We start from the raw sequence: 12,604 nt of genomic DNA on the forward strand, positions 1-12,604 counted from the left end.
TGGAGACGTGCGCGGACGTTCTTATGCAGTGTTCGCTCGTCTTCGCTCAGCGTCCCGTGATGTACGCGACGGATGCTAGCAAAGTAGCTTATGTGATAAACCTGCTTCGCGGGGAGGCACGCGCTTGGGCTACAGCGCTCTGGGAGCAGAACTCTCGGCTCCTTCATACTTACGATGGGTTTGTACGGGAGCTCAGAACGGTGTTCGATCATACCAACAGAGGAGAGTCCGCTTCAACCGCACTACTGTCAATAAGACAGGGGCGTCGGAGCGCAGCTGCCTATGCAGTCGCCTTCCGCATCGCGGGCGGCGAGATCCGGCTGGAATAGCACTGCCCTCCGCGCTGCCTTTGTAAACGGACTGTCTCTGGTCCTAAAAGAGCACCTGGTGGCTAAGGACGAACCGCGAGATTAGATGGGCTCATTGATCTAGTCATTACGACTCGACAACCCGGTTAGAAAGACGCCGTCGGGAACGAGGCAAAGGGCGTGGCCAGGCACGCGTCGTCCCTCTCCCTTCCGGGTCGCAGATCGAGCTCCGCCCTCCCCACGCTCCTGTTCCTGCGCTCCGTGCGCTTACGGCTCCCCCTGCTGCGAAGCTATGGACACGAGCAGGGCAACATTTAGGGCACCTGGAGCACAAAGGAGGCAGGCCCACGGAGCTTGTTATGTTTGTGGCTCGAGTGAGCATATGGCAAACGCTGCCCCGAGCGGTTAAAACTCCAACGCCCGCCCTTAGAGGACTGGGCCAGGGGTGGCCAAAACATCACGTGGGACACACCCACATTGCACACGACTCCCAGTCACAATCCTGTATGAGGATTCAACCCTGAAGGCCCCAGCACTGGTGGACACGGGCTCTGAGGGGAATCTGCTTGACAGCAGATGGGCCAGGGAGATAGGGCTCCCTCTGGTGGCTCTTACCTCGCCTGTGCAGGTTCGAGCACTAGATGGCTCCCTACTCCCACCAATCACGCATAAGACACCTCCAGTGACTCTGGTGGTGTCAGGTAACCACCGGGAGGTGATCGAGTTCTTCGTGACTCAGGCCACCTCCCATGTGGTTTTAGGGTTTCCATGGATGCTTAAGCACAATCCCCGGATTGATTGGCCGTCCGGGGTAGTGGTGCAGTGGAGCGAAACCTGCCATCGGGAGTGTCTCGGTTCCTCGGTTCCTCCCGGCTCCCAAGCTAAGGAGGAGGTCCGAGTCCCGCCCAATCTGAAGGCGGTGCCAGCGGAGTACCATGACCTCGCTGACGTGTTCAGCAAGGATCTGGCTCTCACGCTTCCTCCCCACCGCCCGTACGATTGTGCCATTGATTTGGTTCCAGGCAGTGAGTTCCCGTCCAGTAGGCTGTACAACCTCTCACGGCCAGAACGCGAATCAATGGAGACCTACATCCGGGACTCATTAGCCGCCGGGTTGATCCGGAATTCCACCTCACCGATGGGCGCAGGTTTCTTTTTTGTGGGTAAAAAAGATGGCGGACTTCGTCCATGCATTGATTACAGGGGGTTGAACGAGATCACGGTCCGCAACCGATACCCGTTGCCCTTGTTGGATTCAGTGTTCACCCCCTTGCATGGAGCCAAGATTTTCACCAAGCTGGATCTTAGGAATGCGTATCATTTGGTTCGGATTCGGAAGGGAGACGAATGGAAGACGGCATTTAACATCCCCTTAGGTCATTTTGAGTACCTGGTCATGCCGTTCGGTCTCACTAATGCTCCCGCGACCTTCCAAGCGTTGGTAAACGATGTCTTGCGGGACTTCCTGCACCGGTTCGTCTTCGTATATCTAGACGATATACTCATCTTTTCCCCGGATCCTGAGACTCATGTCCGGCATGTCCGGCAGGTCCTGCAGCGGTTGTTGGAGAACCGTCTGTTTGTGAAGGGCGAGAAGTGTGAGTTCCACCGCACTTCTTTGTCCTTCCTGGGGTTTATCATCTCCTCTAACTCCGTCGCCCCGGATCCGGCCAAGGTTGCGGCGGTGAGAGATTGGCCCCAACCCACAAGCCGTAGGAAGCTGCAACAGTTCCTCGGCTTTGCTAATTTCTATAGGAGGTTCATTAAGGGCTACAGTCAGGTAGTTAGCCCCCTGACCTCTCCAAAAGTTCCCTTCACCTGGTCGGACCGGTGCGAGGCCGCGTTCAAGGAGTTGAAACGGCGCTTCTCGTCTGCACCAGTTCTGGTGCAGCCCGATCCTAGCCGCCAGTTAGTGGTTGAAGTGGATGCCTCGGACTCAGGGATAGGAGCGGTGCTCTCCCAGAGCGGGAAGACCGATAAGGTCCTTCACCCGTGTGCCTATTTCTCTCGCAGGTTGACCCCCGCTGAACGGAATTATGACGTCGGCAATCGGGAACTCCTTGCTGTGAAAGAGGCCCTCAAAGAGTGGAGACATCTGTTGGAGGGAACAGCCGTGCCATTCACGGTTTTCACTGACCATCGGAACCTGGAGTACATCAGGACCGCTAAGCGTCTGAACCCCAGGCAAGCCCGCTGGTCACTGTTCTTTGGCCGTTTTGACTTCCGGATTACCTACCGCCCCGGGACCAAGAATCAAAGATCGGACGCATTGTCCCGGGTGCACGAGGATGAAGTCAAAACGGAACCGTCGGATCCCCCGGATCCATCATCCCGGAGTCCGCTATCGTGGCCGCCCTCACCTGGGACGTGGAGAAGACCGTCCGGGAGGCCCTGACCCATGTCCCGGACCCCGGAAACGGACCAAAGGACAAACTATACGTCCCACCAGAGGCTAGGGCTGCAGTCCTGGACTTCTGTCACGGTTCTAAGCTCTTCTGTCACCCAGGGGTGCGAAGGACCGTGACAGTCGTCCGGCAACGCTTCTGGTGGGCATCCCTGGAGGCCGACGTCCGGGACTACATCCAGGCCTGTACCACCTGCGCCAGGGGCAAGGCTGACCACAAGAAGACCTCAGGGCAGCTACAGCCACTGCCCGTGCCTCATCGCCCCTGGTCCCATATCGGCCTGGACTTCGTCACGGGTCTCCCGCCGTCCCAGGGAAACACCGTCGTCTTCACGATAGTGGACCGTTTCTCCAAGGCGGCCCACTTCGTGGCCCTCCCGAAGCTTCCAACGGCCCAGGAGACAGCGGACCTCCTGGTCCACCACGTCGTCCGTCTGCATGGCATCCCATCAGACATCGTCTCCGATCGCGGTCCCCAGTTCACCTCACACGTCTGGAGGAGTTTCTGCCGGGAACTGGGGGCCACGGTCAGCCTCTCGTCTGGGTATCACCCCCAGACCAACGGGCAAGCAGAGCGGGCGAATCAGGAATTGGAGCAGACACTACGCTGTGTGACAGCCGCGCACCCGACGGCCTGGAGTACCCACCTGGCCTGGATCGAGTACGCTCACAACAGCCAAGTGTCATCTGCCACCGGCCTCTCCCCGTTTGAGGTGTGCTGGGGTATCAGCCCCCCTTGTTTCCGGTGGTCGAGGGAGAGGTCGTGTGCCCTCGGTCCAGGCCCACCTACGGAGGTGCCGTCGGGTGTGGCGTGCCGCCCGCTCTGCCTTGTTGAAGGCCCGGACGAGGGCGAAGACACATGCAGACCGGCGGCGGGCCCCGGCTCCCACGTATCGTCCTGGGCAGGAAGTGTGGTTGTCCACCAAGGACATTCCCCTTCAAGTGGACTCCCCCAAGCTCCAAGAACGATACATCGGTCCCTTTAAAATCCACAAAATCATCAATCCCGCCGCAGTGAGGCTTCAGCTGCCGGCCTCGCTGCGGATTCACCCAGTGTTCCATGTCTCCCGGATAAAGCCCCATCACACCTCACCCCTCTGCACCCCGGGTCCGGCACCACCTCCTGCCCGGATCATCGACGGGGAACCGGCTTAGACCGTGCGTCGGCTCCTCGATGTCCGTCGAATGGGCCGGGGTCTTCAGTACCTGGTGGACTGGGAGGGGTACGGCCCCGAGGAACGCTCCTGGGTGAAGAGGAGCTTCATCCTGGACCCGGCCCTCCTGGCCGACTTTTACCGTCGCCATCCGGAGAAGCCCGGTCGTGCGCCAGGAGGCGCCCGTTGAGGGGGGGGTCCTGTTGTGTGTGGGCCGCTGAAGAGGAGGTACTGCTGGCCCATCACCACCAGAGGGCGCCCTGCCTGGAGTGCGGGCTCCAGGCACCAGAGGGCGCCGCCGCCTGATGAGAGCAGCCAGGGTGACAGCTGTCACCCATTACTGGACACAGCTGACTTCACTCAGTACGGAGGTATATCAGCAGGACAGCGTCTCCACCTCAGTGCCGAGATATCACCTTGAGTTTCAGGTAATCACCTCTGCAGCATATATCTGTGTTCAGATAAGTACTCACCTTTCCTGCTTCAGTGTGACAAGAGGTGGAGGCGGCTTTGCCCCTCTCATCTACCGGGTGCGGTCGCATCCCACCCTGTGTGTTTGTGTTCTTTCCCGCCAGCAGTACCGGATCCGACGAGCGGAGGCAGTGGCCACCTGGGAATTCGGGACTTGGCGGTTCCAGTACTTCTGGGTTTCGGTGGCAGAGGAGATCTGGGTGGTTCCGGTTCAACTAGGATGGACGTCTCCTACCTTCGGGCCTGCCCACAAGACACCAGCAGATTTCAGCTTACATCTCCAAATTGCTAATTGTTGTATCAGTTGTGCTATTTTCACAACAGTAAAACTTGTTCTTACTTTTCTCCATTGTCCGTTCATTGCGCCCCCTGTTGTGGGTCCGTGTACCTGCACTTTCACAACACTGTGGGTATTCTGAAAAAGTCTCATCCTCTTCTTCACATAATCCAAATGTTTGTTTTCTTCCTGTTTGCTGGGTTTAGTATGGAAACAACAGAGGAATAGCTTCAGGTTTGGACAGAACTATGAGGACTGAACCGCACTCTAATGTCTCTCTCTGATAAATAAACACCTCATGAATTGTTCATAACACACTCAGTTATTGTGAGGTTAGCTAATCACTGCCTCCTCCAATCATGACACAGAGATTCATTTTCTGCACCTTGCATTTTTACAATCGCTGATAGGTGCACAAATGAGCAATTGCTGTTTTTATTGGAACTGTTCGAACATCCATAAAACATTACAGTAGTTGACTATTGTCACTGATTAATTACACAGTTGTGCTTCCTTATCAGGCATAAAACATTATTGCATGCACTTTTTGGGGGGTTGATGGTACCAGTATGGCACTGGGTGCCGAATATGACATCATGTGAATAGCCTCGATTGTATCTTCATTTCACTTTAGTTTTTCAATCCCTATTCCACAGAGTTCCGTTCTACTCGTACAGTTGCCCACGATCTAAAAAAAGTGCAAAAATGGGATGAAACAGCTTTCTCCAGCTTGCCTCCTAACAAGCTGGTTTATAAAGTGCTGATCTGGCAACTGGTTCTGTATGTCATCTTTGGCCTGCATTAGGAAGGGTCATGGATACAGCTGGTAAAATAAGCATTGAACACATCACCATTCTCAGTAAATGTAATTTGTATATATGCTATTTGTGCTATGGGGCAATTTTTCTGGGGAGTAGTTGACTGGGTGGCAAATATCCTAGTTGGTAGTTTTCCAGGGGCAATTGTCAGAGGGCAGTTGTCTGGGGGAGCAGTTGTTCCAGAACCGATATCCTCATCTCTTGTGAAAAAAAAAAAAGTTAGTTATAAACTGAAATCAGTTTTGTACAGAAGCACATTGCATTCATTGGATTAAAAAAAACACCTTATCTCATAATTATGAGAAACAGATCAACAAGATCGGGAAAGGTGTCACATTTACCACTGCTTTGCTCAGAACCACATACTGCACATCCACGAAGAAACCGTCTTTATGCAATTCCATTTCTTCAAATCCCTCAATAAAGACAAGTGTGAGAATTCCTGAGTCATAATTGAAATAATTGAAAATAGGCCCATTTGTAAGCACTGATAGTGTGATCACAGTGTGCTATCATCAGCTAACCCATCTTTCACTCACACAGCCCCATTGACCACTCAGGAATTTCATTCACCCAGGAACACCTTAGGGGAAAATCCACACTTTACGTCTGATCACAGTGCACCGTCGGCACTTACAAATTGGCTGATTTTTGATGACTCGGGAATTCTCACACTTGTCTTTCCTAAAGGATTGGAAGCAATGGAATTGCATAAAGGAAGGTTTCTTTTTGGGTATGCAGTCTGTGGTTCTGAGCAAAACAGTGGTCAATGTGGTACCTTTCCTGAACTCATAATTACGAGATCTTTTATCGTAATTATGAGATCTACTTCTAATAATGAGATTTTATTTCTCATAATTATGAGATAAGGTGTCCATTTTTTGTATCCAGTGAATGCAATGCACTTCTGTAGTTTTGCTCCCTTTTTTTTGGTTTGTTTTTGTATGGTTCATGATTTTGACAAAGGCAATTTTTCTAATTCACTGATACTGTTTATGTTGCAATTTAATACAACAGTTAAACTGTATGGCCTTTCAAATTCCACAAAACTTAAAAAATGTAGTTTCTACTGAAATCCAACCATTATATTGTTGGTTTCTTTTTATATTTAATCTTTATTTAACCAGGTTAGTCCCACTGAGATCGAGACCTGTTTTGCAATGGAGACCTGGACAATTATAAAGTTTCCAATTCACCTAAAACATGTTGCAAAATTACAGCTCTTTTTAATGAAGAGGAAATATTTCCCTGAGGGAATTTCACAACAAATTTTATTTTCTTTTAAATGCTATCTGCAGGATGAAGTGTGTGCATCAGGTTTTGAAATTACCAGAAGTGACCTTTGACCTCGCGTGATGTGCTTACATGGCCGTGCACACTAACATCCGTAAGCTGTCTTGCAAATCACTTCAGCTGTTATCTAGTATCAAAAACAGCATTTTTAGATTTAGAATTGTTTGTTTCTCACTAACTTTTACAAAATATATGAGAAACATATTACATTTACACAGTAATAAGCTGCTTCTGAACATTTTCCGCTATGTTGGATTATGGAGTGAGATGTGTCCTGTGTACGTTTCCTATTGATTGTGAGGTGATGAGAGAAATGTGCACCAGCTGCTTCTTATTAGAGATACAAGTGCAACTGATTAGGCTAATCTGAGTTAAAGCTTGAAAACTGAATCTTCTTTGAAGAACTTTGTAAAAACTGATTCTGAAACTGACATCATTACTCAAAGTCCATTCTGCAAGTTGCAAGATAAAATCAACAGGAGGCAGCTGTTCAAGTTGTCAGTTTTCCAGGCAATGCAACAAGAACAAGATCAAGATTCTTTTAAAACATGCAGTGAAATGTCCTCCTACCTTCACTTCAAAAATGCACCCACAATAAATTACACACACACACACACACACACACACACACACACACACACACACACACACACACACACACACACACACACACACACACATAAGAGAGTTCATTTTCAATTTTCATATTGTTTACAGAATTAATTGCACCACTTTCATTTTTCTTGATTAAGATTTAAATACTGATGTCTAGTTACTGTTGTATGTTGTCCACAAGCTGGTATTAAATATGATTTATTTGCATATTTTTCCTTGTAGTTTCTCATATGGTCATTGAAGAAGTCACGGCCATTCAAGAAAGCCTGGAAATTGAGAGGACATGTCGAGAAAGTGCAGAAGCCCTGGCCTCCAAGGTAGACTTCATCTTGATACAATTCATTATGTTATTCTTTCAAACCATTGTCAGTATTTCCACAGTACTGACAGAAATTCTAATCTAAAAAAGTAGCTTTTTGCTGCGATAGCAGTGCAGGCATTGGCATAATGAACTCAGTGGTTTTGCAAACTCTCCATTGGTATCTGAGTAAAGACTACTGCATTTTCAGCTCTGAAATTTTAGATTCTGTTAGCTGCAGGTTAGGTTCAGTGAGCTACCCGTTTTTGGGCTATGTTGGCATCTTTTAACAAAATCTGCAGTTGTGCTTTTATGTATTAGTTTAAGTCAGCATGCCGACACAGTGGGACATGTCTGGACCTTTTCAGCAAGATTTTTGTAAAGTAGTCTTTTTATTTGCAGGGGATTTATGAAGCCGTGTTTCTAATCACGGGGTTTTGGTGGCCGGGAAAGCCACTGTTGGTTTTGATTACTTCCAAAACCCAATCAGTAATTCAAACTGTAACCTTCAAATAGCTGTCTGCTTCCCCGGTGGGGAATCTCTGCCACGTTCATTATCACCGTCATTGTTTTGGTGAAGTTCCTCCTCTGAATATTCTCCTTCTGACCATTCTGGCTCAAACCTGTAAGGCTGCACACAGCCTGGGTTCTCCACTGTCAAAATCTCAATTTGTTCCACTTCATCATCATCCAGTGAGTCTTTCCAAATAGCTGTTTGTATTCTACACCATGGTGAAAGACACAGACTGATTTGAGAAAAATACACTGAAGATTCTGACTTTATATACAGTAGAACACCTTTCAAGGAAAATGTACATTTCCGGACCTTTACATGTGGTCTTTAAGAATTACAATAATGAATCTATATTACTAGATGAAACACACAGAGAAATACAAACACGTGACAGATGAATAGCTTGCACGGACCTCTGAAGCTATGCTTGCTAAGCTGCCAAAGCAGCAAGGCATTTTTACCAAACTTTACGCCTTCAGTGATGCAGCACCCAAGACCAGCCTTGTGATAGCCTACAACGTTGCAAAAACAGTAAGTCATTCTCTGAGGGGGAGTTCATTGAAGAGTGTTTGGTGAACTCTGCTGCACTAATATGCCCTGAGAAAAAGAAGCATTTGAGAAAGTGCCCCTCTCCAGGTGAAACATAACAAGAAAGATCGAGCTCATTGCAGGAAATCTAGGCCTTCAGAGAGCTGTGAGGTCCACTACACAGCCCAGTTACTCATCTTTGGGATAACGAAAGACGTTGCGATTACGAAGGAGATGGCAGCAGTCCAGTCAGTGAAAGGGCCGATGATGGGGAGTGATTTGTTCAAGGAGGTAAATGCATGCTTTGTTAAGCTGAGACTGAAATGTGGCAAACTGGCTTGTGTTGCAATCAGTGGTTGTCCAAATCTGAAATGTTGCACTTTTGAAGTGAATGCAAGATGAAATGACTGAAATTGGTGTTTTTTGTGTTGTATTATACATCAGAATGTGTTGTGTAAGTCAGTACTACAGCTTAGCCATGTCATTGATGTTGTAACTAAAATAGTTAATTTCATCAGGGCGAGAGCATTGAATGAATGAATGAATGAACTACATACCAAACTACAACGTAGGAGCCTAATTGGACATGAAATGTACAGCCTTGTGAAGGCTTTCATCAGAAAGTTGCAGTTTAATTCAAGCCAACTGGAGGGCAACACTGTCACTCACATGTAAACCCTGAAAGAAGTCATACCTCAGCTGATCTCTACCGCAGGTACTCATCCATGGTCTGCATGGTGAGTTTTCATGGCAGTTTGAGGACTTAAAAACTGTTGAGTATGAAATACACGTGGGTTCTTTTCCCTTCACTTGCATTGTGGTTCTCTTTGGATCTACCTACATATGTGAAAAAGCATTCTCAGTGATGAATGTTAACAAATCCATTCATAGATCCTGATTTGGACTTTTATATTATATTTGTTCTCTTTTGTTCTGTTTAGTTTAGGTTGATTGTTTTGTCTCTGTGCGATTTCATGTGCTTGGTTTTTCCTGCTTGGGCTTTGTCTTTCTATATTTCTCTTGTCTGTCTCTCTTTGTGCTTGGTGGTAGGGGGTGCACACTGTTTGGGCCACACCCTATTCTGGAGTTTTCCACACACCTGTTTCTAATCTGTAGCTCATCACCAGGGTGTACGTATATAAGTTTCACTGGTTGCACTAGTTCTCGGCCAGATCGTTGTGCTTTATGCCTTTGCTTCCAGCTCTGTTCTTGTGTTTTTCTAGTCCTGCTTGCCAGGTTGTGTTTTTTGACCACCTGCCGTATCACGCCTTATCACCTGATGTTCCTGTTTGGTTGCTGTTTTTGGACTGCCTTTTTGTGTACTGGACTCTGCTAAGTCATACAGTAAACAATCTTAAAAACCAGAGCTGTTTTGTTGAGTCCTGCATTTGTGTCCACCAAACCTGATAGATCCACTCTTACTGATGATCATCTGTCAGATAAGTGTAATACCCCCATAACACGGCAATTGATGTCAAATGGTGTCAGAATGACACATCTGGCTACGATCGGGAAGTATTGAGGTAGAGTCTGAAGACCTGCGGATGGCAGTCTATGAGCAGTCTACATATTTGGTCCCACTTGCTTAGCTGTCCCAAGTTTGTTGCACATGTTCAAAACACTCTCTGCGGCATTGAGATGGGAGGCACATCTGACGGCGGTCTATGTGCAATTTTTGCACCATCTGATTACAGTCTACATATTCTGACGGCATCAAAACAGCATCTGAAATGATCTGATTGCAGTTGATTAAGCTCTGAGATGAATCAGTCACAGCAAAGCCTGCCGACATGTTGTGCCAGGGATGTCTGTCTCCACTGGACACCGGCCAGGAAGGGCAAAGGAAATGTTGATATGTAATAACATGTACCGTATTTTCCGGACTATAAGTCGCACTTTTTTACATGTTTTGGCCGGGGGTGCGACCTATACTCCGGTGCGACTTATAAATGAAAAATATACCGGTAGGATCTCAATTAATTTACTGTAACAAAACAATTTTACGTGACAGAGTCGATCTATGTTTTAAAATGGCCACCGGAAAAGGAAATGCAATGCATCATGGGCACTGTAGTATGACGGCCATCCTATAGTTCACGCTGGTCGCGATAACCAATCAGAGAACAGAACTTTGGATGCGTATTCCTCACCTCACCCACAGCGTGTGAAGCTGACGAACACGGTGCTTGCTGTTATTCCGGCATGGCGAACAAAACAGCTTCAACCCTTGGATATCAATGTGAGCAGAGTGTTTAAGTTGACGCTGAGAGCTGCGTGGGAGCACCAGGTGAGCGACGGTGGAGGATTAGCGTGTGCACTTGGAAGGAGCTGGCGTCGATGATTGTGAAAAGCGTTTGAAGCAGACGAACATGGTGTTTATTCCGGGACGGCTAACAAGACAGCTTCAACCCTTGGATATCAGTGTGAGCAGAGTTGACGCTGAGAGCTGCATGGGAGCACTGAGCGACAGCGGAGGATTAGTGTCTGCACTTGGAAGGAGCTGGATCGACACCGCTGGGCGGTCATGAGCTGCGCAGGTAGGCGCTGCATGGTTCGGCTCGCAATGTGGTCCGCAAAATACAAACATATCCGTAGGTAAAATGCAGCTCACGAGAGGGCACTCGAGGCTTGTGTGACTGTTCCTGCGACTTCTGACTACCATAGAAAAATAAAAATTTTAACGTTACTGATAACATAACAAGACAACGGAGAAGGCCCGAAAAAATGCCACCAAAAAGAAAATCATACTCTGCAGATTACAAGTTGCGACTGGTGAAATATGCATCCGAAAACGGTAGCCGTCACAATATTATCATCTGAACTTTTCATGTTAACATACCTGTATGTCCATGGGACTTATAGTCCAGTGGACCTTATTTATGGTTTATTTTTCTTTATAATGGATAATGTGGCTGGTGCGACTTATACTCCGGTGCGACTTATTTATGGTTTATTTTTCTTTATAATGGATAAAGTGGCTGGTGCGACTTATACTCCGGTGCAACTTATAGTCCGGAAAATACGGTATGTGGCACACTGCGTGTGTCAGAGGCTCGGTGCAACTCAACTGAACGGGATGTCACCGCTGTAATGCACATATTATTACGTGCTCACCTCCTAAGTCTGTAGCAGGTATGGTATGGAAATGTTTCCCAGCCCATCACAACATAAATACACATGCAACTCACCTCCAGTATGGCACCAGGAGCAGCAGAGACAGCTGGTGAAGTCCCTTTCACCTGGCTGCGCTGTGTGCAACATCGATCTGCTCACAAATGCGTAATCCACCTCTGGCATATATAAATCACATGTGAAGTGCTGTCCCACACCGATAATCTAACTACAGTTGTGTTAAGATGCATGTCAAGTACGCTGAAATGGCCACAAAAAAAAGATTTTAAAAAAAGACAGAAGAAAAAGTTTGCTGGCTGCAACTGAAGTTGGCACACTGCCACCACAGTTCAGCAGCAGCTATGGAGTCCAGTCAGATGAATAAAATCTAGCAATGCAAGTATATACTGATCATCAAACACCGAAAGGGATTTTTCACCGGACTGTACAACAGCAGGTGATCACTGACAGTTGTCAGACTTTTTGTGTGCAGCCTGGATGGACAGCTCCTGTGTTCATAATGGCTCGTCCAGCCATTATGAACACACATATATGCAGTTGAGCGATCATTTCAGCCATTGGTTTGATCACCTGTTCTACGCACGCAGGCACATGTGTGCACACACGCGTTGCGGCTCATTCAGCCATTATGAACACACACGCACAGCTGAGTGACCATTTCATCTGGCCACACACTCGTACACTGGTTGGATCACTTGTTCGCACGTATACGTGTGTACTCCATGAAAAACCATGAAAATACTGCCAGAAGTTAATTTAAAATTCCCCCCAGTCCACAATATAATATGTAAG

General features: G+C 47.8%; 1 protein-coding gene across 1 annotated transcript in view; it reads left to right on the top strand.

The window, feature by feature from the left end:
- shtn1 (shootin 1) overlaps positions 1–12,604 on the top strand; it is a 244,496-nt gene that overhangs the window by 73,076 nt on the left and 158,816 nt on the right. The window contains exon 4 of the mRNA XM_034184229.1: positions 7,563–7,657. Coding sequence (XP_034040120.1) covers positions 7,563–7,657 — 95 coding nt within the window. The remainder of the gene's footprint in view (positions 1–7,562; positions 7,658–12,604) is intronic.

Source organism: Thalassophryne amazonica, chromosome 13, assembly GCF_902500255.1.
Source record: "Thalassophryne amazonica chromosome 13, fThaAma1.1, whole genome shotgun sequence".
NCBI lineage: Eukaryota > Metazoa > Chordata > Actinopteri > Batrachoidiformes > Batrachoididae > Thalassophryne > Thalassophryne amazonica.